The 23,575-nt window shown below is 54.7% G+C and overlaps 2 protein-coding genes across 2 annotated transcripts; both read right to left on the reverse strand.

Moving 5' to 3' along the window:
* Window positions 1–531: 531 nt before the first annotated feature.
* COPS9 (COP9 signalosome subunit 9) lies at window positions 532–5,903 on the reverse strand. The gene is made up of 3 exons (XM_058533330.1): window positions 5,797–5,903; window positions 3,609–3,681; window positions 532–804 (listed from the first exon to the last, which is right to left on the reverse strand). Exons 1-3 carry the CDS (start codon window positions 5,857–5,859, stop codon window positions 767–769), a joined length of 174 nt encoding a protein of 57 aa, XP_058389313.1. The 5' UTR covers window positions 5,860–5,903; the 3' UTR covers window positions 532–766.
* A 4,110-nt stretch (window positions 5,904–10,013) lies between these two features.
* Window positions 10,014–11,068, reverse strand: OTOS (otospiralin). Its single transcript, XM_058533497.1, has 3 exons — window positions 11,011–11,068; window positions 10,819–10,845; window positions 10,014–10,198 (listed from the first exon to the last, which is right to left on the reverse strand). Exons 1-3 carry the CDS (start codon window positions 11,066–11,068, stop codon window positions 10,014–10,016), a joined length of 270 nt encoding a protein of 89 aa, XP_058389480.1.
* Window positions 11,069–23,575: the final 12,507 nt, after the last annotated feature.

The following is a 23,575-nucleotide window of genomic DNA, read 5'->3' on the forward strand; positions in this document are numbered from 1 at the left end:
CTTAGTCTTTGCAGCCACTATCAGTTGCTGAGCTGGACCAATAAGAAACTTAAAAAAGCCTTTCCCCCTTAGATGCTACGTTCTCCTGTAGACATTTCTCAGGGAGAAGGGGTCTCTTTCAGTGTCATTATCTGGTTGTCCTGATCCTTCGAGCCTCAGTTCTGGGACAGCAGCTGCTCTGATGTTACGGCGGGAGGAGACCGTGAGGCCCCACTGTGGTGGGGAAATAGCAGCGCACGTGGGCCCACAGTGGGAAGGGACAAGACCCAGGGGAAGGCCTTAACAGAGGGCTGCCAGGAGAAGCACCAGTGCGACCTGTCTGCCTACTGGTCTAACACAAACACCACCTAACAAACCAGAAGCCTTCAGAATTACTCAATACTGCGTAGTGAACAAAAGTGTACTATGTATTTCTATGCTGACAAACGTGTTTCTCTCAGCGTGTCAACACACGTATGTGCATACACACACACACACAGAGACTTTTAGGGACTGCAACATTCACTTAAAAATGCAAGAATGAAAATGAGCTGCAAGTGACAACATCGCCTTTTTTAATTGAAGTTAGGACAAAAGCTGGTCACATTCAGAGATTAACAGGCCTTGTCCAGATGGCTAAACCATCCTTCTCTTTCTCGGTTAACCATCTCCTAATTTCAAGTGACTTCCACAAGTTCTTGAGAACCATCTGAAATCGTCCTTTGAGGAGATCCACCACACCATCACGTAACAAAGGCTGGACCACACGCACGGTGGGGGCAGGATCTCACTGGATGTCGTCATCGTCAAAGAGATCTTCAAAATCTACGTGAATGAACAAAACCACACATTAATGGGGCACACAGGGTAAACAACTGAGGAAATAACCTCAAAATAAATTATATGGTCGTTCAAAATAGAAAGAAAAAAGTCAACAATCTAATTAAATAAAGATTTAATTAGACTGTTCCCACGACAGACTCTCAATTTATCCAACTAAAGCTCATAGAGTTCAAGGGGAAGTGCAGTCTAGGAGGCATCTTTAATCTTGTTTCTGTTTAGATGACAATCTTAAGAAAACGCACATAGGAGTATCCTGGACCACGTGGGCGACCACCTAGCAGCCATGACTGAGTACCGCGTGATACGGCAGCGCCTGCATCCATGAGTGGCACAGCGGCCAAGGCTCTGCTCTGGCTGACGTGAAGGTGAGGCTGATGTGGTGAGGCGAGGCAGCTGACGGGCACGCGCTGTTAGACACAAGCCACTCCGCCACTCGCTGTGAGAATGAAGTTGCAGAGGGTGGGTGGGGAAAGGTGGCAGAAGGACGGAGCCACGTGAATGACTCCCCTTAAGGGAGTCTGACCAACAGGCAAGCTTGAGAAACAGTGAGCCCCCTTCCTACTAGAAGAAAGGCCACAAACTCACAGCACGCTACTTACTGCGACAGGTGGTCAACGTCACAGTCATTTTGTCCTTCTGTTTACTTGTTTATGTATTGTCTAAATCCCCTACTACGGGCAGGCATTACTTTCACAATGTGCATGTGCACTGAAAATGTACAGTATAAATGATGACCTAGAAAGAGGATGGGCTGGAACATGAGGCAGCAGCGGCCCCACTCACGTCACTACATCCTTGTCCTCACAGGAAGGCGGTATCCTGATGCACCCCCTGCTCTGCAGACGGTCTGGCAGCCCAGCCACGCCGACACGCTCAGTCCCACCAACGTCCCGCCTTCCCTTGTCACCTGGCCTGGCCTGTGGTCCTGCAGCTCTAAGCACTTTCTTCCCAGCCCCATCACTAGCTAATTCCTCACACCCCTCAAACCTCTGCTCAGGTCTCACCTCCCATGAAACTGCCCTCTGACGTGCTCCTAAAAACACCATCCACCCTTGTCCATGCTCTCATCATGGAACTGTCCCTGCCTGCCGCCTTGTCTAATGCTCCGCTACTTTGTAAAATACAATGAGTAAAGAGGGCAAGCCTCCCTCACGGTTAGAACCCCACTGCCTAGGAGCTGACAGGCTTCGAAACCTCTGTTCAATGAGCAAAAAGGACTCAAAAGAAGCCTTCCCAAAGCCCCGGCCTTCTCACAGTAAGTGGCTTCCTGAGCACACGTGACGGTCACAACGTAAAGCGGCAGCGTGTGCCGCATGAACTCTGTCGACAGGCAGGCCAACGCAGGCACCAAGCTGTCCTGTTCCAGCCTTTCCAGCCCAGACTCAGAGGGAGAAAGGGCCCTAAACTGCTCATGTCGCTAAATGCTCACTTGGCAGGTCAGCCTGGGTCCCTCTCACAGATGCTTCCTTGTCAGAAGTAAATGGCTGTTTTTGGAAACCACGTGAACTTGAACACCAGAACACAGCCAACTGTCTCTAAACCCAGGGCTGGCAGAGGACGAGTGTGGCTCTGAAGGAGATCATCAAAATGTGTGAGAGGATCAGGCCAGTGTCAGGGATCACACAACCTGCCTGGGGTGAGAAACCTCTAGAGTCACCTTCTGTGAGCTGTTTTCACACAGGCAGCCCTGGAGAGCACGCACACCTCTGCAGTTTGTTCCCCAACCCCGCCTGCCTAGAGAGTTTAGAGAAACCCTACTCAGTTCTCTAGGCCTGGCTCAAATGTCACTTCCCTCAGTTCTGACACACGTTGGTGGCAGCCAGGATGCTTGCCTCAGGGGGGCAGCCGGGCTCCCTGGGAAGACTGTACTTAATTAGGCAACCTGGCTTCTCCTCCTGGGCAAAAACTGGCTGAAAAGAAGCCAGATAAAATACCATGGACTCAGGCTTCAGAGGCTCTTTGGTATGTTAAAAATCAACAAGGCAACATAACAGCCTGGCAGCCACAAACCAGTGACAAGAGTTCTTTCAAGAGGCAGGGACCTTGGACGAGAGAAGGACGACAAAGGGAGCAAACCCCACCTGACTCGCCTAAGAAAACCACCTGTGTTTCCACCTACGATCTGAACCCTTAGGACAGACTCACGAGATCTGTGGGAACAAGGTCCTGAGAACTCAGAAAGGAGCAAGAGAAATACCCCCCTAGCACGTTATGAAGACGTCATATGGTCAGCTTTTCACCGTTTATTTGGTAAAACTCCACCCGTGTTCTTGGTAAGTGGCATCAAAGCTCTTCAATATAAACGGGTCGTGTTTTCAGAGAAAAGGGAAGGGGTGAAGTTGGAGCGTGACTGTTCCTCTGCAAAGGCAGAAAGGGAGCAAGACTCCAGCGGGCAAAGAGGGGAAGGAAAGAAAACCAGCCGCCAGCAGAGAGCAGAGACAAGAAAGCCACATGGACTCCCATGCCCGTGTCCCATGTCGCAGGCAACAGACCAGATCCTGCTACACTGTCAGGTGTTCAAAAGCATGTCTAGGGTTCAAATGAAACTACTGGAATGTAAGACTGGGAGCAATTTTATGCTATTTTTTTCTCCTGAAAAAAGGGCTGACTGCCAGTGCTAACAGCCTGTGTTGTCATCTTACACAAACGGTACCAGATTCTGAGAACGGCACAGAATCGGGGCTTTACTCTGATCCAAACCATTCATGTCACAAAGTTGCTCCACTGCATAACTTGCAGGAGAAACATTCAGATTAAAACCGACATCCCCATCCCAGCATCCTTACCATTAAAAAAGTCTGCATGAACTGCCTTTTCATTGGCTGCCAAGTCCATCAGGAGCCCGGTGCTGCCTCCCGCCTGGGGAAGGGAAAGGTAAGGCTGTGTCAGTGGTAGTTTCCGAGAGAACAAGTGGTAAGTGCCTTACAGGGTCCACGTCAGTCCATGGAGGAGGAAGGCGGGGGACAGAAGAGTGCCCAGGGTGGAGTCAAAATTGAGTTCCAGGCAACAGAGAGGGAGGGGGTGGTGGCATTCCAAGGAATTATTTTGAAGGTCTCCTCGGGTCTTACATTCCTAGATCCCTCCTTGCTTTTTAAATAGAAGCCTGCCAGTGGTGGTCCTAAATACCACCACTTATAAACCTCAAGTAGAGGTTCCAACTCCCTACTAGATGTTGCCAGAGGCCCCAAACACGCACAAAACTGAACCTGAAGACTTCTCTGCTCTGGATCGTGCCCTGCTTCTTCTGAGAATTAAACCATTTCCCTTGGGAAACTGACCTGCTGACCTGGGGTTCTGGTGGGGCTGCCATCACAGGATCTCCCACTGCCACTACTCTATGGTGGCAGTAAAACCAGGCCACAACCAAAGCTGGAGAATCTGGTGAGCTCAGGATTTTGAATCTTGTTTAGAATCACACGGTGACAGCTGGAGCAGAGTTCTCTGACGGCAGCGTCCTGGACTGCTGGCCCACAGGTCCCCGATGCCGCCTTGACTCTGGCATTCCCAAGGCTGTCTGCTCCACCTTTTGCTGGCTCTCAAGCTCTCAGGAACCCGAGAGAAAAGCCCAGGACTCTGAGCCTCCTCCCTTCTCTTCTGAGCTGCCCCACTCCCTTCCCATCACCATAGTAAGCCAAGCAGATTCTATCAGGTACACACCGTGTGGCGTTTGTCCCTACTTCCAGCTACAGGCGTTGCCTTCATTCAGACCCTCTTCAAATCTGTTCTCCTGTTTGCATGATTCCACTCCCTCACCCCCAAACCCAATCCCCAAACTCTCCAGAGCGTCCACGCTACAAAGCAAGTGGGAGCCTCTCACTCCCCACAGGAAAGCTCTCCAGGGGTTCGGAGCTGCCTAGGGCAGTGCCTTTAAGACAGGACTGAGAAGCCAGGCTTTGTGGAAGTACTTCAGGAACGAGGTGCAGAGAGCCCACCCATCCCGGCACAGCAACAGGCTGCTTCATCATCTGCCCTGCCACCTTCTCCAGCTCCATTCCTTCCCCTGGCTTTCAGGCACCTTAAGGCCCACCACGTTAAACTACATGGCAGTCCCTTTCCTTAGACCCCTTCAGGACTCCACTCCTGCCAAGCCTTCTCCCTCCACCCTCATGTACTAAACATGTTCTTCAGCATCTGGTTGCAGGGAGCTCCTCTCCTAAGCCTTTGTTGGGCCACCCCACAGCCCCGTGGGGCTTCCATCAAGCCACCTCCAACTTTCTAGTACACTCAGTCTTTGCGATCAGCCTCCCTCTGTCACACTGTGACCCCCAGGAGCACAGCGACTGGGTCTGTGCCCCCTAAGCTTTAAGAAAAGTAAATAAGGCCCTGACCTCCGGGAGCGGACCTGGCGCTGGAGCTGGGCTGTGGCGTCACCTGCTCACAGAATACCAGCCTCACACAAGATCGCCCTGCGACCACGACGGAAGGAGACGAGCACGCAGCGCCGCTTCACGACCTTGTATAACCGCAGAGGAGAACAGGGTCACCGTGCCAAGCACAGAAACGCCAAGCACCTGCTCCCAGCTGCCAGGCTGGTGGCCGCCTCGCTCTCATCTTCCCTCCTTCTAGATGAGGTGTATTTTAGGACGCCCACCCAGGGATCCCCCCACCTCCTGACAGCACGCAACCTGAGCACAGCCCACTTTCTCCCCCCACGTCACCCGACACAGCGCAAGACCCGTCCTGGGTCATTCCCACGCCCCGCGGTCCCCGGGAGCGCCGTCTCCCCCAGGAGCGGGACAGGACCCGACTGCCCGACTACAGACTACAGGGCAGTGACGGCTCGGACACCGCGGGCGCTCCTCCCGCCGGGTCCTCAGGGCCCCAACACCGCTCCACGTCTGAGGGAAGAGTCGCCCGGAGCGCGGGGCGGGAGTGGGGCCCGCGCAGGCCGCCACGTTCCCTCGCCCCAGGCCCGGTGCGCCCGACAGCCGGCCCTGGACTCCGCTCCCGCCCGGGCCGCGGCCGCCGCTTCACCTCGTCCAGGTCCACGTAGGGCCCGGCGCCCTCGGGAAACATCTCATCCACCGCCGGCTTCATCTCCTACCCCGCGGCGCTACACGATTCCCGGCCCACTTCCGGCCCACCGGCCGCCTCTTCCGTTGCGTGCCCCGCTGCGGCAGGTCTAGACGCCGGAGAACCGCTGACTCTGTGGTTTCCTCTCTTCCGACCGGCGGGTCTAGACGCCGGAGGACCTCCGACTCTATGGTTCCCTCCTCCCGTGGGTCTGGACGGGAAGGATTGGGCTTGGTCCTGGTTGGGGTGGACCGGGTCTCCCGCCTGCCGTCACCGCACAAGGGAAGCTAGGCAGTGACTTCTTGGTGTCCCGCGGACACAGCTCGGCCGAAAGGGGCTGGCACAGAGGACTGCCCGAGAAATACCTGTTAAAGAATGTGAATGGTCAACAGAGTGAAAAGGCCACTCACGGAGCGAGAGAAAGTATTTGCAAATTCTGTATATCTGATAAGGGGTTAATACCCAAAATATATAGAGAACTCATAAAATTCAACAACAGCAAAACAAACAACCCAATTCAAAATGAGCAAAGGACTTGAATGGACCTTTCTCCAAAGCAGATCTGCAAATGGCCAGTAAGCCCGTGAAAAGATGCTCAACATCACTAATCCTTAGGGAAATGCAAATCAAAACACAATGAGATATCATCTCACACCCGTTAGAGTGACTACTATTAAAACCCCCAGGAAATAATAAGTGTTGGTGAGGATGTGGGGAAATGGGACCCTTGTGCACTGTTGGTGGGGGTGTAAAATGGTGCAGCCACTGTGGAAAACAGTATAGCGAGTTTTCAAAAAATTAAACATAGAATCACCATATGATCCAGCAATTACACTTGTGGGTCTATAGCCAAAAGACATGAAAGCAGGATCTCCAAGAGATATTTGCATACCCATGTTCATAGCAGCATTACTCACAGTAGCTAAAAGGTGAAAGCAACTCAGGCATCCATTTACAGATGAATGGATGAGCAAAATGTGTTATATACTGTACATACAGTGGAATACTTTTTAGCCTTAAAAAGAAAGGCAATTCTGACACATGCTACAACATAAATGAAACTTGAAGACATTATGCCAGTCACAAAAAGACAAATCCTGTATGATTTCACTCATATGAGTTACCTCGAGCAGTCAAATCCACAGAGATAGAGTAGAATGGGGGGTTGCCAGGAATTGCGGGAGGGGGAACATGGAGTTAGTGTTTAATGGGGACAGAGTTTCAGCTGGGGAAGGTGAAAGAGTCTGGAGACAGATGGTGATGATGGGTGCACAACAATGTGAATGCACTTAATGCTGCTTAAGAATAGTTAAGGTGGTAAATTTTATGTTATGTGTATTTTACCATAATTTTTAGAAAAAGAATATAAATGAGAGAGAAGGGAGGACAGGAGAGAGAGGGGAAGGAAGGGGGAAGGGAGGGTGGGGAGGGAAAGCATGAGACACTTGAGCTAGACTTTTGAAAGTAAGTAGGCTTAGGGGCTGGGCTGCTAGAGAAATGGGGGTGTGGAGGAGGAGGGTAGCTCCAGGGAGACAGGAATTAAGCCAAGATTGAGGAGGATTGTGGCCTGGGCCAGGCCTGAGTGGACAGTGCAGGGCCCGGGGAGAAGCAAAAAGTGACTGGATGTGGGGTGAGCCTCAGATGTCACGGTGGCATGAATCGCCCAGAAGTACTCGAGTGAAAGTCAGAGCAACGAAACCGTGACTCAGTGGCCACCAACAGACTCCTCTTCTGAGTGGTTTCAAAACATGGAGGCACCCCTTTTCCCATGGAGGGATGAGATCTTCCAGGAGAGTGGGGTCCAGGGCCCACCCCAGGGGACACTGACATCTATGAGGGAGCAGAACCAGGGAGCTGTGTTGTCACAGAGGTGGAAGGACAGTGTGGGTTAGGAGGAGCCCTGAGAGCACTCAGTGAATTTGGGTCGTCCGTGGGTGAACGCATCCAGCCCGCATCCTTTTGAGAGTGAAAGGGGCCCTCTTCCTGACTGCCCCAGGACACAGGCATCGACCGCTGGCTACAGAGGGTGTGTGGTCCCCCAGGCCATCAGCAACCATGGCAGGGATGAGAAGATGGTGGCCATGAGAGGTGCTTGTTCATGGTGAGGAACACAGCAGTGGAGCGTTGCGGGGTGAAGGGGGCTAAGGATGTGGGGCAGGAAGTGGAGGGGTCCCCCACAAGGTCTGGCTGTGAGGCGAAACCAAGACGGGGTGCATAGAAGAGAACTCAGCCTGTTGTGTGCTGAGGTGTACGAGGATGGTCACAGCCAAGTCTGAGTCATCAATACGGGACTGAGGGGCCCCAGGGGCCTGTGAGGTAGGCAGGTAGGGGGTCTGCTGAGGGTGACTTGGGGTGGGGGTTTGTTCCTCCAAGAAGAGAGGGAGGGCAGCTGGGCCTTTTAAGACACACAAATGCACCTTTGTGCCCCCGGCAGTTGAGGGGTGCTGCTGACTCCCAAGAGGGGACACAGTTCTGGTCAGGACACTGCAGGGTCTTCCTGGGAGGGCACTCCAGATTTCAGTCCTTCTGAGCAGCCTACGGAGAGGCAGCTGGGGCATCATTCTTTAATGCTTGCTCAACTGGGAGCGTGGAAATCTGAGTAGGGTGTAAATGTTCACACACACACACCTGAATTGACATGCAAGTCGAGATCATGGAAATTTTACTGTAAGTGGGTGTCTTCTGTCGGCTACGTTTGGTCGAGGCTCAATTGTTCCCGGTGGGAACCTAAGACCAACCTTCATGCCCAGCTATTGTGTGAATCAGGATTTTCTTTTTTATCGCAGTTAATTTACAGAAACCAAATTCAAACCAGCTCAAGGATGGAAAGAAAGAGATAAAGAATTTGTTGGCTTTTCTCTAAGTGATTGGCTGGCCCAACCAGACTCTTCCTCTTGAGCATTTAACCTGGGACACAGGAGAGAACCCACCAGTGGGGACAGGAGGTGGAGGTGAGAGCACAGGAAGCCCCGCTGGAGTGCTCGAGCCAGCGGGGCTGCCCTGGGCACTGTAGCCACCACCCCTTTTCCAGGTCCCTCGCAGCCCGGCTGGTGGCTGTGCCCAGGTCCCAGGAGAGTCCCCCCTCTTTTGTCACCATGAAAGCTCTCATAATAGCCTCCCCGACTGGAGACGACTTGAGTGCGTCTCACTACAAGCAGCAGACGTGGCCTCATTCACCTTTGAGAGCCTGCCAAACCTCTGGGACCTCACGCAAGACGAGCCCACTTCCCACCACGCATTTCCACCTGAAGAGAACATGTGATGCACAAGTTTCACAAGACCCTACGTGTTTCCTTTTAGTGTAATAGTACAAATACGAGTATCTGTAGTTAAATAGATAGTATTTTCTATCATCTTATTTTAAAAGAAAAGCTGGTTGCAGCTGGTGAAATCAGTTTCTTCACCATCTGCTGGGTGTGGCCTGCAGGGTCTCCGGTGTGCGTGCCGCCTGTGGGGCTCACCACGCGCAGAGCGAGCACTGCGGTGTGCGGACGGTCCCTGGGACACCGTCTGCGCTGCCTTCTCGTCCTTGCTCTCTGTCTGGAGTGTCCAGGGCGGGCAGCCCCATCCCCTCCCGCGGTCCCCTTGCAGGCCCAGCACGCCCGGCCCCTGGCCTCCCTCACAGAGGGGGCTCCCCTGTCCTGGTGTGAACCGCCCTCGGGAGCGCGCCGAGTGTGCGGGGGGCGGCCCGGGCAGGGCCTCCGGCCCAGGCTTGGCGACTGGGTGTCTGCCTGCTGCCCAGCTTAGCGGCCAAGGGCAGGGCCCCGGGCACGGCTGCCTGGATGGCGTCTGCGTCCCGTCAACAAGTCAGGCAGTCACCTGGCATCTGTTTGCCTCAGTTTCCCCACCTACACTCCGGGGGACCTGCAGTACCCCTCCTGGGGTTGCTGTGAGGATCAATGAGAGGGTGAACCTCGTGTCACCTTTATGAAGCAGCAAGTCCCAAGCCAGAGCGGTTGTTGACGCTCTGTGGACAGAAATTGTGCACGTACTTCTTAAAGAGGTGCTCACTAACAGCACCTCACTAGTAGTCAAAGGTGTGATCTGTCAGATGGGAAGTAAATGGGTCCTGTTTCTTGGAAAAAACCCACAAGCGTCTGTTGTGCATCTGAAGTCAAGAGTTTATTGAACGCGAGGCCAAGGGGCCCCTGCCCGCCCCAGGGCACCAGGCTCCACCCTCACTGCTCCTGGTCGGGGCGGTGGAAGCCCAGGGTGGACCCCAGGGGGAAGTGAGCGAAGAAGGTGCGGGCCATGTCCTCCACCTGGGGGTAGGCGCCCAGGGCCTGGAAGTACTGCACGTAGTTCCAGAAGTCAGAGGTGGAGAAAGGCCAGTAGGGCATGGCCGGCAGCTCCGCATAGGGGTCTGAAAGACACACGACAACCTGCCTCAGGGGCTGTCCCCTCTCGTCCTGCCCCACGGATGCCTCGGGCTGGTGGAGGTGCCCAGCAGCGCCATCCCAGTGAAGGGACTCTCCCAGCTGGGAGCAGGGCCTCGGCCATCCTGGGTCCTCCGTGGAAGTACCCCAGAGCCTGGTCATTGGAGCAACAGTGGGAGATGACCTAGGCCCTGCCTCTCGGGACAGAGGAGGGGGTGGAGGACAGGGAGGGAGACGTGGGGTGTCCTGGTGGGATGTCAGAGGAGACTACAGCCCCCAGCCCTGGAGTCCGGACACTTCTGCACTGAGGTAGGACTCGGGGTGGGAGGGCCACAGAAACGAGTCCATTCTGGGGGTGAGAATGTCAGGGTCCTCAGGGGCTTGGAAGGTCCCTCCTGCCCAATGTGCCCTCGGGTGGCTGGAGGGCAGGGCCCGAGGAAGAGGCTCCAGTCCCTCTGCCTGCGCCCAGCCTCGAGCCGACCCAGGGCTCCCACTTCATCTGCTGGGATAAGAAGCCAGCTCCCACCCAGCTTCCTCCTCTTCCCCCACCCCCACCCGACACACACACATGCGTGAGGGAGAAAAGAAATGGGAGGAAATACAATACCTCCCTTCTCCTGCACAGGCTTGGCCCCTGCAAAGGAAGAGGAGAGCAATAACTCAGGAGGGCCCCCAAGGCAGGACTGCCACACAAGCTACCTGAGGGGGGAGACAGGGGGATGGAGACAGGGGACAGGAATGGGGAGGGGACGACGGGAGAGCAGAGGGGAGAGCACAGGAGGACGGAGCAGCCCCTCACCTGCCAGAGGCCCCAGCAGGAGGCAGAGGGCCACCCCGGGCACCAGGCAGGCCTTCATCTTCCCCAACCAACCAACGCTGCTCAGGTCCACCTGCAGCAGAAGGAACGCAGAAGGGTGAGACCACCCGCCCGTCAGGGCCCCAGCAGCTTCCCACCACTCCCAAACGGGCGACTCCTGGGAAGACAGCTCTGGTGAGAAGACAAGTTCTCGGTGTTTTCACAGCAATTTCAGTTTCAGTGGCTTCACACCATTATTCTGAGGTGGACTCGGAGATTTAGCTGGCCTTATTTAATGTTAACTATTTGAGAAGCAGCACCCCCCTCCTCCCGCTCTGTCCGAGGGCACAGTCTGCCTCCTGAGGTTACCTTGCTGTCTGCTCAGCCCCAGCCCGACAGCTGATGGGCGTCTGCCACCAGCGCACAGGTTCCTCCTTATAAAAGGCTGGGGACCAGGAGGGAGACGTCGCCTCCTGAACCGTCAAACTGAATATTTCAGCGACGACCAGAGGACAGCGGGCTCCTGTGACCCTGCTGGCAGCTGAATCACAGCAGTCCACTTTGCGGAATCTGATCCAAAGTTCAAATTGGGAGAAAAACATCTTTGCACAGGCCACTTCTAAGGTTTTTAGGACTGGATTCAACATTGGTACTGGAAATAAACCCAGTTTCCTCTCCACAGGAGAGAAAGACGTTCTAAGTCTCATATTGGGGCTGAGATCGCCCCCTCCAGGAGCAGGGTAACCGCAACACTGCCCTGATGGGGACAGGCGGGCAGGACGGGAACCTCAGGAGCCCCTAGCAGCCCTGGATCAGCGGCCCCTGCCAACAGGACACAATCGAGCAGAGTCCCATGTGGGAAGTGTGGGTGTCCAGCCCCATTTCTCTCCAGCGCCTTCCTGCTTATGCGTCATGATTAAGTCTGTGGTCGAGAGGCAGCAGCTCCTCCAGCCACAGGACACCATCGGTGACACCAAGGATCTCTGGGTCAGGCCGCTCTGATGTCGAAGTTCCACATGATTCTTCTTAAAAATCATTTCTTCCTCTAGCTGATTTGTGAGAATTTCTGACCAGGTCCCAGTTTGGTCCATGAGAAAGCTTCTCCTGAGCAGAGGAGACCCTGGCCTGGGGTGGAGTGAGGCTGGGGCAGTGGGGTCATCAGGAGCCTGGGGTGCACAGATAAAATACGGGACGCCCCAATACGGAAAAAGTATTCATTGATTATTTGAAATTCTAATCTAACCTGGCTTTGTAGTGTTCTTGTTCAGTGGGATCCCAGAGCAACGGTTCTCACACTGTATACAGATTGCCTGGGGGGGTCCTGTTAAAATGCAGTTCCGGTTCAGCAGGCTGGAGGGGAGCCTGGGACTCTGCATTCCTAACAAGCTCCCAGGAGATACCCATGCTGCTTGCCCCCAGAGCACGTGTAGGGTAGCGAAGCATGGGCAGGTTCTCAACCTGGGCGGTGTCAGAATCACCTGGGAGATCTGGTGTCAGAATCATCCAGGGGACATGTTAGAACACAGATCCACGGGCCACCACCTCTCAGAGCTCTGATTCAAGAGCTCAGGGATGGGCCCGGGACCCTGTATTTCTCTCACGTCACCAGGGGTGCTGAGCAGGTCCAGGGTCAGGCTTTGAGCGCCGCTGTCTAGAACGAGCTTCTTAATCCTGGCTGCACATCAGGACCACCTGCAGAGCTTCTAAGTAGTTGGGATTTCCAGCCCCCAGCAGCCTCCTAACACAGGATTCTAACACAGTGGGTCTGGGGTGGGGCCAAGGTATCACGTTTGGGAAAGCTCCCCAGTCATTCTGCTCTGAAACCTGGTTAACTACCACTGCTGGGGGGAGAGGGGCTGGGGGAGCAGGAGACCTGATCCACCAACCCCCTCCCCCTGCCCTGCACAGGGCCCTCCTGCAGACACTCGGAGGCCTCTGAAGGCCCCGCCTGCCTGGGGTAAGAAGAAGCTCTGGTTCACAAGACAAGTCTTAGTGGCCAAAGTGGACAAATGTTCCCCTGTCGGCCTCCTGTGCTAACTGGGCGGGGAGAAGTGGTGGGACGCGGGGCCCCTCCAGCAGTGCGGGAAGGGAGCAGGACATGGTGGCTGGCCTGCGGAGCCTTCCCTCGGAAGGGCAGTGCCCCTCCTCTGCTGCTTCGCCTGGACCAGGTGAGGCCTGGGCACGTCTTCCGAGGCCAGCACCTCAGATGCTCTGATGAGGCGGTCTCAGGGCGCCCCCTGCCACCCAGCTCAGGAACACCATGTGTGGCCTCCTGCTCGGCCCACCTTGGATCTCCTGGAAGGGCAAGCAGGATGCCTTTGGTCACAGCCCTCTCAGCTGTCCCAACACAAGCCAGATGCTTGTTCATTATTAAGTCCTAAACCCACAGGTCCTCCCGCACACAGGCTCCCCTGCATCATACCTAGATGTTCCTCCTCCTTGACCTCCTCCCGGGGCTGCCATCAGCTCGGCCTCCACCTGTGGCTTTGATCTGCTTCTGGAAACATCCAGGCTGCTCACACAGTCCAGCCTGGGAACCTCAGCTCTGGCTCCTGGCTTGCTCCAGGGTACCCCAGGGTGTGCCCGGCTTCAATGCTGGGTCCTCACTCACTGCCCCACTCCAAGCCCAGGAATTTTGCCTCCCCTGGAGCCTTGGCCATCTCCCAGCCCATGGTCACTCTGTCCCACATCCTCAGTACCAGAAAGTGACACTGCCCCCTGCTTGGCTGTGTATTCTGGCCACTTTCCTTCCGAGCCTGTGCTCCTTGAGAGCATCCGAGTGTCCCAGGCCTGGAAAAGCTCCTGACGCCGGGTCGGCAGGGCTGGGTGAGAGCGCTGACAGCCCGGACACGTGGGTCAGGGCAATGCTGGGCCAGGTTCACCTAGTTAGTGTGGGAGCCGAGTCCTGCAGCCTCTCACCCAGCTGTCCCTGTGTGTCTGATCCAGGGCCTGGCTGTGCTGTCCTCCACTCCCCCCACAAAACCTGCGGACTCACCCGGGGCCCCCTGAGGAGCAACCCCCTCTGCCCCCAGAGGTGAGGGGACATCCCTCACCTGTTCTGTTCCCATACCCACAGGTTCCGACTGTACTCGTCATTTTAAGAAAAGGATTTAATTAAACGTCATGGAATCTAACGAACATGAATAGTTTCGTGCTTGAAAACCAACGTGCCTTGGAAGGGCCCCTTGGGGTGAACACGCCAGAAACTACTGTCAAGTTAGTCGTGGGTTTGACAGCTCAGAAAGAATGGAACCAAAGTCGTGAGACTCTAGACGGACCTGCCTTCATATCCCTGCGTTCTGAGGATATCTAAACCCAAAATCATGGACAGCACATCCCGGGAGTGGGCTCCAGGGGGCACCATTCTCACTGGAATCACTCAGCTGGGCCCCATAAGGCGGATTATGCCAGAAGAATAGATGGTCAAAGACTGGCCAGCAAAAGTACGGTGTAGATTTGAAAGCTAAGATGTCTAAGTCCCATATGATTCTTCTTAAAAATCCTTCCTTCCTTTAGCTGATTTGTGAGAATTTCTGACCAGGTCCCAGTTCCGTCCATGAGAAGGCTTTTCCTGAGCTGAGGAGACCCTGGCCTGGGGTGGAGTGAGGCTGGGGAGTGGGGTCATCAGGAGCCTGGGGTGGACAGATAAAATACAGGACGCCCCGATACAGAAAAAGTATTCATTGATTATTTGAAATTCTAGTCTAACCGGGTGACCTGTATTTTTATTTGCTGTATCTGGCAATCCTATGCGGCACAGAGCCATGTGGTCCCCCCGAGCCCTTGGCTCCGTGTCCAGGCTCTGGCCAGGACCCAAGGCTTTGGTCACAGGCTGGCGGTGAGAAGGGGCTCCAGCCCTGGAGGTGGAGCAGGCGCAGGAGGGCCTTTTCCGAGATGCTTCCTCATGGAGCTGTAGGGTCACGATCATTACATAGGACAGGCAGTCATTACACAGGTGGGCTGCAGCCCTGAACTCCCCGGTCAGCGAGGCTCCTGGCTCAGCACACCTTGGTTTCCACAGCAGTCTAGAGCTGGTCCACTTGGGCTCACCACAGAGAGATCCTGATGGATCTGAGAGGTGGGGTGGACCACTGCTGGCAGAGCCCCCCTTCTCTCAGGCTTGGGGCCGGAAGACCTCGGGGCCAGGGATGGGGACATTGGTGGGGGGCAGTGCCCCAACGGCCCATGACTTGGGAGGGAGAGGCTTTGGCATTGGATGTGAGCTATGATGGAGACCACGACAGGCCCACTGTGCCCCCAGGCCTCCAAGGCTCCTGAGTGCCGGGAAGTACTACCTGGGAAGGCAGCCCAGGGCCTCAGCACCGAGGAGGTGCAGGAATCATGTCCAAGGCCGTAGGTGTGGCCCTGGCTGGGTGGGAGGAAAGGGACCTGGAGGGAGAGGCCCGTGGTCCCTGCCCATGAGAGCAACAAGAGATGAGAACGTGGGGGCTCCCCATTCACCCTCCTCCCAGGTACCCAGAGCTTCCCAGGGTCACACCCCGACTCTGCAAGACTGAATCAGTGTCGTCTTAGTGTCTGTGTGTGTGCGTGTGCGTGCACATTGTATTTGGGAAGTGATCCCAGGGAGCAGGGATGGAAGACTGGGTGGGGCCATGACCAGAAACAATGGGAAGCTGGAACACAGAGGTATTGTCAGCCTGGCACTGCTGTGGGCAGCTGGTGTCCACCGGGGTCTTCTGAGACCTCAGACCAGAAGGAGAAGCATTTACCCGTTGTCTTTTGTCTCCATTGGTTCAGGTTGCCCCATGAGGGTTAACTCCCCCCACTCCAGGTGCAGGGTGCCCACTGGGCTCCTGCAGGCGTTGGGCACTGGGATCTCAGAGAACTGGGGGACAGTGGGGATGGGCGCCACAGGTGAGGGTGCTGCCGAGCAGATGAGGCCTGGGCAGAGCTCGTGGCTGCGGCTGAGGCTGAGGCAGGAGCGTGGGAGGATGAAGTGTTCTCGGAGCTGTCCTAGGACTCATGTATTTCTCAGTCCTCCAGGTACACATGTCCCCTGAGGACACAGAGCCCAGCGTCCCAAGGCCGGACTCGGAGCTGAACCCAGGTCTATACTCCTGCCGAAGACGGACCACAGCAATCTGTGTGGGACAAGGCACAGTGACCTCGAGGGCATTTAGTCACCTCATTGTGTGATGATCCCATCCCTGGGGTGTTCTTCCCCCACGGAACCCACTTCACCTGCTAAGGGCCTGGCAACCTCACAGCTAGCATTCTCCAAGTCGTTGCTCTGTACCAGATCCCTCTGTGGACCATCCACCGAAATACTCTACTCCCAGTATGGTCAGATGTGTTCCTATTGACCCCATTTTATAGGCAAGAAAACTGAGGCTTTCCGAGTTAGAGACCCACCAGAGCTGAAGGCAAAAGGTGGATCAGGAGTAAGAGCCCAGGCCCTGGGGCAGACCCTGCATGAAGGGTCAGACTACCCTCCTTCCCTGTTCCATCACACACCATGATCCAGTGTGCACACCTGTCCCCTTTGCAGAGTCTCATTCAGAAAGCTTGGCTGGGGCCGGAGCTTCAGCATTCCTAACACACTCTCAGGTATCGCGATGCCACTGGCATTCCGAGGGCCGCGGGTTGAGAGGAGCTTATGCGTCCAGCAGGCTCCCAGGCCCATCCTGGGCGGCACATGCTCCTGGGTGCTACCGTGGACTCACTGCAGTGGCTCGGGGCCCACCCTGGCCAGGTGTCTGTCCACAAGGAAGCAGGGGGCTTTTCCACCCATAGCTGTTGGAAGACAACAAATGGTACATAGAGACTGACCGCAGCAAGAGGACAGCAGCATACTGCAAAGTCGCTCCCGCTCACATTTCTCCCACTGTGGGCTCTAGGAGGCCGCAGGCTAGGGAACCTGCCTCCAGGCCTGCTTCACTGAGGGGGAGGGGGAGGAGGAGGAAGAGGAGGAGCCAGCCAGGTGAACACTCTTCTCCAGCCTGGCTCGGATGCCTCCGCCCAGCTCCTGGATTTCTCTTCTCCCAGGTTCTCTGCCCCTCTCACTGTGAGCACGGCCACTGGCAGAGGCTCCCTGGATCCTCAGGGTGGATCCTCAGGTAAAGCGGAGCTCAGAGGGAACCTTGCCAGGGAGAACCATGAAGGCTTATCCACCCCGCCAGCCAGAGATTGCAGGAGTGAGGGGAGTGAGATGGCCCAGTGGTCAGAGCCCGGGCTCAGAAGGGATCCCACTGCGAATCTGGCTCAACCTCTGACAGGCTATGAGACCGGGCAGAGCACACACCCTCTCTACACCTCAGCATCCTCATCTGAGAAATGGGCAAAATGACAGGGTAACATCCAGGAAGCTCCTACATCTGGTGTGGGCTAGTATCGATATCAACAGGATTAAAGGTGTGAGACTGCGTTTCAGGGAGCATGAAATGAAAAAGGCCTAAAACTAGAATATTATCAGGATTGGATAAGATAGTGTGTCCATGAAACAAAATGGGATGTCACAATAAAAGCAGCATTCTGAGAACAAAGAATGTTATTGGCAACTCAAAATATAATAATCTAAAATTCAAAATATCCACAGAAAGGTAGGAGGATAGAGTAAAGAAAATCTCTCATAAAATAGAACAAAGAGACAAACACAGAAAATAACAGAGGAAAGATGGGAACATTGGAGGAGCAGTTCAGGGATCCGCTAGCAACAACAACAATGATAATATAAGAAAAGCTCCTGGTAGGAAGGACATGAATGTCCAGAACTATGGGGCTCACCCTGTGCCCTGTCCAGTGAGGGGAAAAGACTTACAAGAAGGCACAACTTTGGAAATTTCAGGACACTGGACACAAAACGAAAAGCGTATCAGTTTCCAAACTGCAAAGGCAAATCACATAAAAATAATGAGAATTCCAGGGGCATCGGGTCTCTTGATGGCCACACTGGAAGCGGGGGACACAGCAAGATGCCCCAGCATTTGGAGGGAGGGAACCAGGACGCTGCGCCTAAAAACTCGATCAGCCAACCATTGGAAGAGAATATGGGGATTTTCACCTACAAGGACTCAAGATTTTATTTCCATGCTCCCTTCCTTGGGAAGCTACCAGACCTGTGTTGTGGTGACATGCTGTGCTGAGAAATGATGGGATATGGAAAATAGGTTGCACAGCTCCCTAGAGAGGTGGAGGGAAGCCCCAGAGACAGGTGTGCCGAAGGGGAATGAGGACTCTAGAGGCCAGGGCAAGGGTCCCAGGAGGGAGATCGTCAGTGGAAAAGGAAAATGAAAGCAGTAGATTGTCTGATGCATTGGAGCATTTGGAAAAGTACTGACGGCATTTGGATTGTAAATAGGTACATGGAAAACTAAGCTTTAAAAAAAAACATAAAAGCAAGGCAATAACTAACTCTGGGGAAAAAATATGCAAGGAAGGAAATATCATCACAATGCAGTACTTAGTTCAGTGGTCATAGTCCTGGGAGGCCTGAATGTTGATTTAACCCAAACTTTGATATGGCCATGTTGGGAGGAAGACCAAGGGACAACTAGTGGGAGACAGCAGGCATTCAACAGAGAAGATCCAAGATGATGAAGAAAGAGGCACGTGTTAGTTACCTACTCCAGAGCAACAAATCACCCCAAAGTGTGTTGGTCCCAAACAACAGACCCCAACTAAACAGACATTTGTTATGTCGCAGTCTGAGTGGGTTAGGAATCCAGGCACAGGATAGCGGGATCTTCTGACTCGGGGTCTCTCACAAGGTATCAGCTGGGGCTGCAGTCACCTCAGACCCAAGTGGGGAAGGATCCACTTCACTCACACAATTCTCCCATGGCTGGGGAAGCTGGAGGCCTCCCTCTGTTCTTTGCCACATGGGCCTCTCCATTGGGTAGTTCACCTCATGGCTGCTCAGTTCCCCCAGAGGGAAGGTTCTGACTCCAGAAAGAGCACAAGAGAGGGTGAGCAAGACAGAAGTCTTTTTGTAACCTCATCTTAGAAGTGACATCCCAGCCCATTTGCCATACTCTGTACGTTAGAATCCATCACTAGGTCTCACACATGCTCAAGGGGAGGGAATTACACAACGGCATGAACATCAGGAGTCAGGGATCACTGGAGACCATTCCGGAGGCTGCCCACCACTAGCATGTGTATTAGTCAAGCTTCTCCAGAGAAACAGAATCAACAAGATGTGTATAGAGAGAGAGGGAGAGAGATTTATTTTAAGGAATTGGTTCATGCGATTGTGGGGGCTGGCAAGTTTGAAATCTGCAGAGCAGATTGGCAGGCTGGAGACCCAGGGAAGAGTTAATGTTGCAATCTTGAGTCCAAAGATAGTCTGGAGGCACAATTCCCTCTTCTTTGGGAGACCTCACTCCTTTCTCTTACAACATTCAACTGATTGGACGAGGCCCCCCCCACATTATGGAGGGCCATCTGCTTCCAGTTAAAAAATACCTTCTTGGTGACATCTAGACCTGTGAACAAACAACTGCGTACTGTGGCCTGGCCAAGGTGACACAGAATTAACCATCACAAGGTAAATCTATTCTTTGGAAACATGTAGGTGAAGACCAGAAGAACAGTTCATGGAGGTGAACATGGCTGCTTTCGGGGAGTGAGGCTGGGAGTTGGGGAGGAATAGGCTGACAGCATTTCTCTCCATGGGTGGGGAGCCTGACCTTGTGGGTGGGAAGCCAGTCAGGCCTCCAGCTGAGTGAGAGCAGTGGGTGCTAAGGTCCTTCTGCATGCCTGTCCCCTCTGAAGTCCTCACCTCGGTGAGGGGCTGGGGGCAGAATGATGCAAGTCTGTAGAACATGCACTTTACAGGGACACTTGCCTGGGGGAGGGAGGACTCAGGGGATGGGAGGTCCTGTGCCGCCCTGGACCATGAGGTGGCTGTCACGTAGAAGTGGCCGACTTACTCTGCCTGGCTGGACCCAGCACACACACAGTGTCTGCCCCAGAGCAGGGCTGAGCGTCCACAGACAGAGAGAGGCAGTGACGGTGGCTGGCAGGAGCGGATGTTGCTCCCAGATGTCTGCAGGGGTGGGCTTGCTTCAGCAGAAGCAGAGAGTTTGAGCAGAGGCTGCCCACCCTGTGCAAGGGGGCAGTGGAGGGAGTTCCCTTTCTGGGGGGAGTTGGGAGATACCACCCAAAGCCCAGGGCCAACTCCATGCTGGCTGAGATGGGGCGATGGGGCGGTAACCACCAGCTGGGCCCTGCAGGCAGCTAGGGCTGCCACAGCGCTTCCTCCTATGGTTGAGGAGGGGGCCCTGCCAGCTACAGATGCCAGGGGATGGCGGGATCTCCTCCCCCAAACCCAGGCAGACGTCTGTCCTTCTTTGTGAGGCTTATAGGCCAGCGGGGATTCCAGAACCCGCCGTGTTGAGGCTCCTAATTGCAGGAGGGAGACTCAGGCTGGGCCAGTTTCTCTGCGGCCTGAAATAGATCCATTGTTTACCCCTATTCATTGCCACATAAAAGCCGGATTTATGGGAACCGGGGCTCAGCGTGTTTCTCAGCCTGGCTGAGGCATCCGGGCAGCGTGGCCCCATCCCTCTGTCGTCGGGGGCTCCCCGGGCTCTCTTGCCTTTGAGGTTCTCTGCTGGGAGCTGGGCTCCAGCCACCTTGTGTCCCCTGGCGGGCCGCCCACCTGGCCTCCTCCCTCTGACTCTTTGGCTCTGCTTCCCTGATGTTGGTGGAAACAGGTTGATAAAAGAGCAGGTTGCCCGTTTCGCTTCTAGCTGGTTGTCCTAGATTTGTTGATTCATCCAAGAAGCAGGTATTGTGAGCCTGCGACGTGGGGAGCCGAGAGGCTCGCTCGGGCAGGGGCCCAGCTGAGCCAAGAACGGCATCTCGGAATTAAAGGGCTGGAAATGCCTTTTCAAACCCGCACAAAATCTGTCTCCTTGGATGGCGGGGAGGCAGCCTGCTGGCCTTGAAAGCAGAACCTCACCTCCTGCTTCGCTCCCGGGGAGATATCAGCACTCGTGCCATAAGCGGGCCAAATAAAGGGTACGCATTGCAAATGGAGAATTATTTTTAAAGTGAACAAAAGAAAAAAAAGGTGAAACACCCTCCCTCTTCCATTTTCCTCTCTGAGCCAACCCTCAGTGAGTGTGTGTGTGGGGGGACAGACCCTTTCTCCCTTCCTGCCATGCCCAGCCCAGCGCTGCGTGCAGCAGGGTGCGGCTGACGTTTGTCGTGCTACATCTGTAGGCCCGGACCACACACATTCACCCACAACTGCACTTTCTCACTGAATGACGCATTCTGGACATCTGCCGGGTCTCTATGGATTATGTTCACCCATTCTTTCCAGCAGTCAATAAGATTCTAGCTCAGAGCTGCTCAGCCTTGGCGCTACGGACACTGGGGTGGAATCATTCTCTGTGGGGGGCTGTCCTGTACATTGTGGGATGTTTAGCAGCATGCCGGGCCTCCACCCCCAGTCAAGACAACCAAAAGCATCTCCAGACACTGTCACATGTCCCTGAGGGCATATCCACGGGAGCTGAGACCCTTGCTCTATTGAATGCCCAGAGCCACATTTATTGAGCAATTTCCTGTTGACGAGCACCCAGGTTATTTCCAGGACCTTGCCACTCCAGGCAACGATGAAATATACATCTTGAACTGTATCTTATCTTTGTGGTTTTACTTTACAGGATCAGTGCCGCAAATGGGGTTCCCCCAGAAGGCAAACTTACTTGAATTCATGCAGCTTCAGTGTCAGAACTTGTGGGAACCTGATCCGAAGCTCTGGAGAGCCCAGCACTGTGTTCACACCATCACACGGTTTCGTACCTTTTGCAAAACACAAAAAAAAAACAAAACAAACCCTGACATTTCACAGACAGCCGGTTAAGCCCATTGTCTTTCTCTGTGGCCCGTGTCTGGGGTGGTGGGCTGGCCGTGGGGACTGTGTAGGGGATCTTCAGCCTGGGTCTCATGGGGCGTGTTGTGAGGTCTGCAGTCACTTCTGGGCAGAGGTAAGTTATCAGTTGTCCTGGGAAGGGGATGAGTTTGAAGGAATAGTCCTGCCACCACCATGCTGGCTCACCAGGGAGAGTGGCAGAAAGGGGCAGGGCAGAGGTCGTGTCACATTATGAAGGCGTCCCACAGCGCCTGGTACCAGAACTATGTGGGTATAGGAGAGGCAAGTCTTGACCTGCATAAAGTCAGAAGCTACTCCGGAAAATCCTGAAGTGAAGGATGCAGTTCTCATCAATGCATCGGCAAAATGCAAGTCCTCTCCTGCCACGGGCCAGGTGTCGTGGTTAATTTTATGTGCCAACTTGACAGGTGGAGGGATGCCCAGAGAACTGGTAAACATTGCTTCTGGGTGTGTCTGTGAGGTGTCTCAGAAGAGATTCGCATTTAAGCAGGTAGACTGAGTAAAGAACTGATCAGTGCAGGCAGGCAGCATGCCATCCACTGAGGCCTGAATAGACGAATGGGTGGAGGAGGGCGAATCTGCTCTCTCCTTGGCTGGGACATCCATCTTCCCCTGCCCTCGGACATCAGCGCTCCTGATTCTCAGGCTTCGGACTTGGACTGAATTATCTCACCAGATTTCCTGGGTCTTCAGCTTGCAGACAGCTGATCACTGCACCAGGTGCACAATTACAAACTCACTGTACACTTTTATCTTTTTTGAGAAATTTCCAAAATAAAACTTCAGAATCCCTGGGTTTGAAGGGCAGACACCGGTAACAAACTTGGGGTGGGACTCCAAAGGCAGCGGTATCTGGGTGTGAAGTTAGGCGTGGCATGCAGCCGCACCCGCAGCATCGCATCTTGGTGTGTCTGATGCATCTTGTCCTAAGTCTGGCAGGTCCAGACAAGAAAGGATGCAAAGTTCATAGTGTGATGTGCTGGGATTGCCGGTCAGGCCTCACGTCACATAACCGGATGTGGGAAGGCCAGCGAAGGCGTCTTAGAGAGAGGCACTGAAGCCGAGTCCAGCAGTTCTGCTTCCAGAATGTTCTCAACTCTATCCAGTCTCGTTCCTCCTGCGCACTCCTGCATGGAGCCCTCCCCTCTCGCCTGCTCTCTTGCGAGCACCTCCCTTTCTCTTCACTCCTCTGGTCAATTCAACAAACACTCCTGCCCTACCCTAAACCCCTCCAAGGCATCTGACGGCTTGGGATAAAAGTCCAAACCTCCACCAGGGCTGGGCCTGGCTTGTCCCCCTCTGTGTCCCAGCACTCGGCCCGGGGCTCTGCCCACCACAGAGGCCAGTAAACGGTGTGGAGGGAGTGAATGAATTGCAGTGAGGTTGTGGCCCGAAGGGTGGGCAGAGGGGAGGGGTACTCGGGGAGAAGCAGGCAGGGTCCACCGTCAGGCCGGCTGGGGGGCGCGTTGAGGCCAGGCGCGGCGTCACTCCGGGCCCCTCTGGGCCTTGGGGTGCACGTGGCCAGGCCACATTGAGATGGGCACGCTGACTCCCAGGGCCTGTGAGATTGTCCCTCTCCCTAATGTTAGAGCTCAGCTTCCGGGCTTCTTCAGAGGCTGAATCCTCGGAGTGTCCTGAGGCTGCGGGAATTATGATCCACACACCTGCCACGCGGCCAGTGCTGGACGCCACTGTTACACG

Source organism: Diceros bicornis, chromosome 37 (genome assembly GCF_020826845.1).
Source record: "Diceros bicornis minor isolate mBicDic1 chromosome 37, mDicBic1.mat.cur, whole genome shotgun sequence".
NCBI classification, from domain to species: domain Eukaryota; kingdom Metazoa; phylum Chordata; class Mammalia; order Perissodactyla; family Rhinocerotidae; genus Diceros; species Diceros bicornis.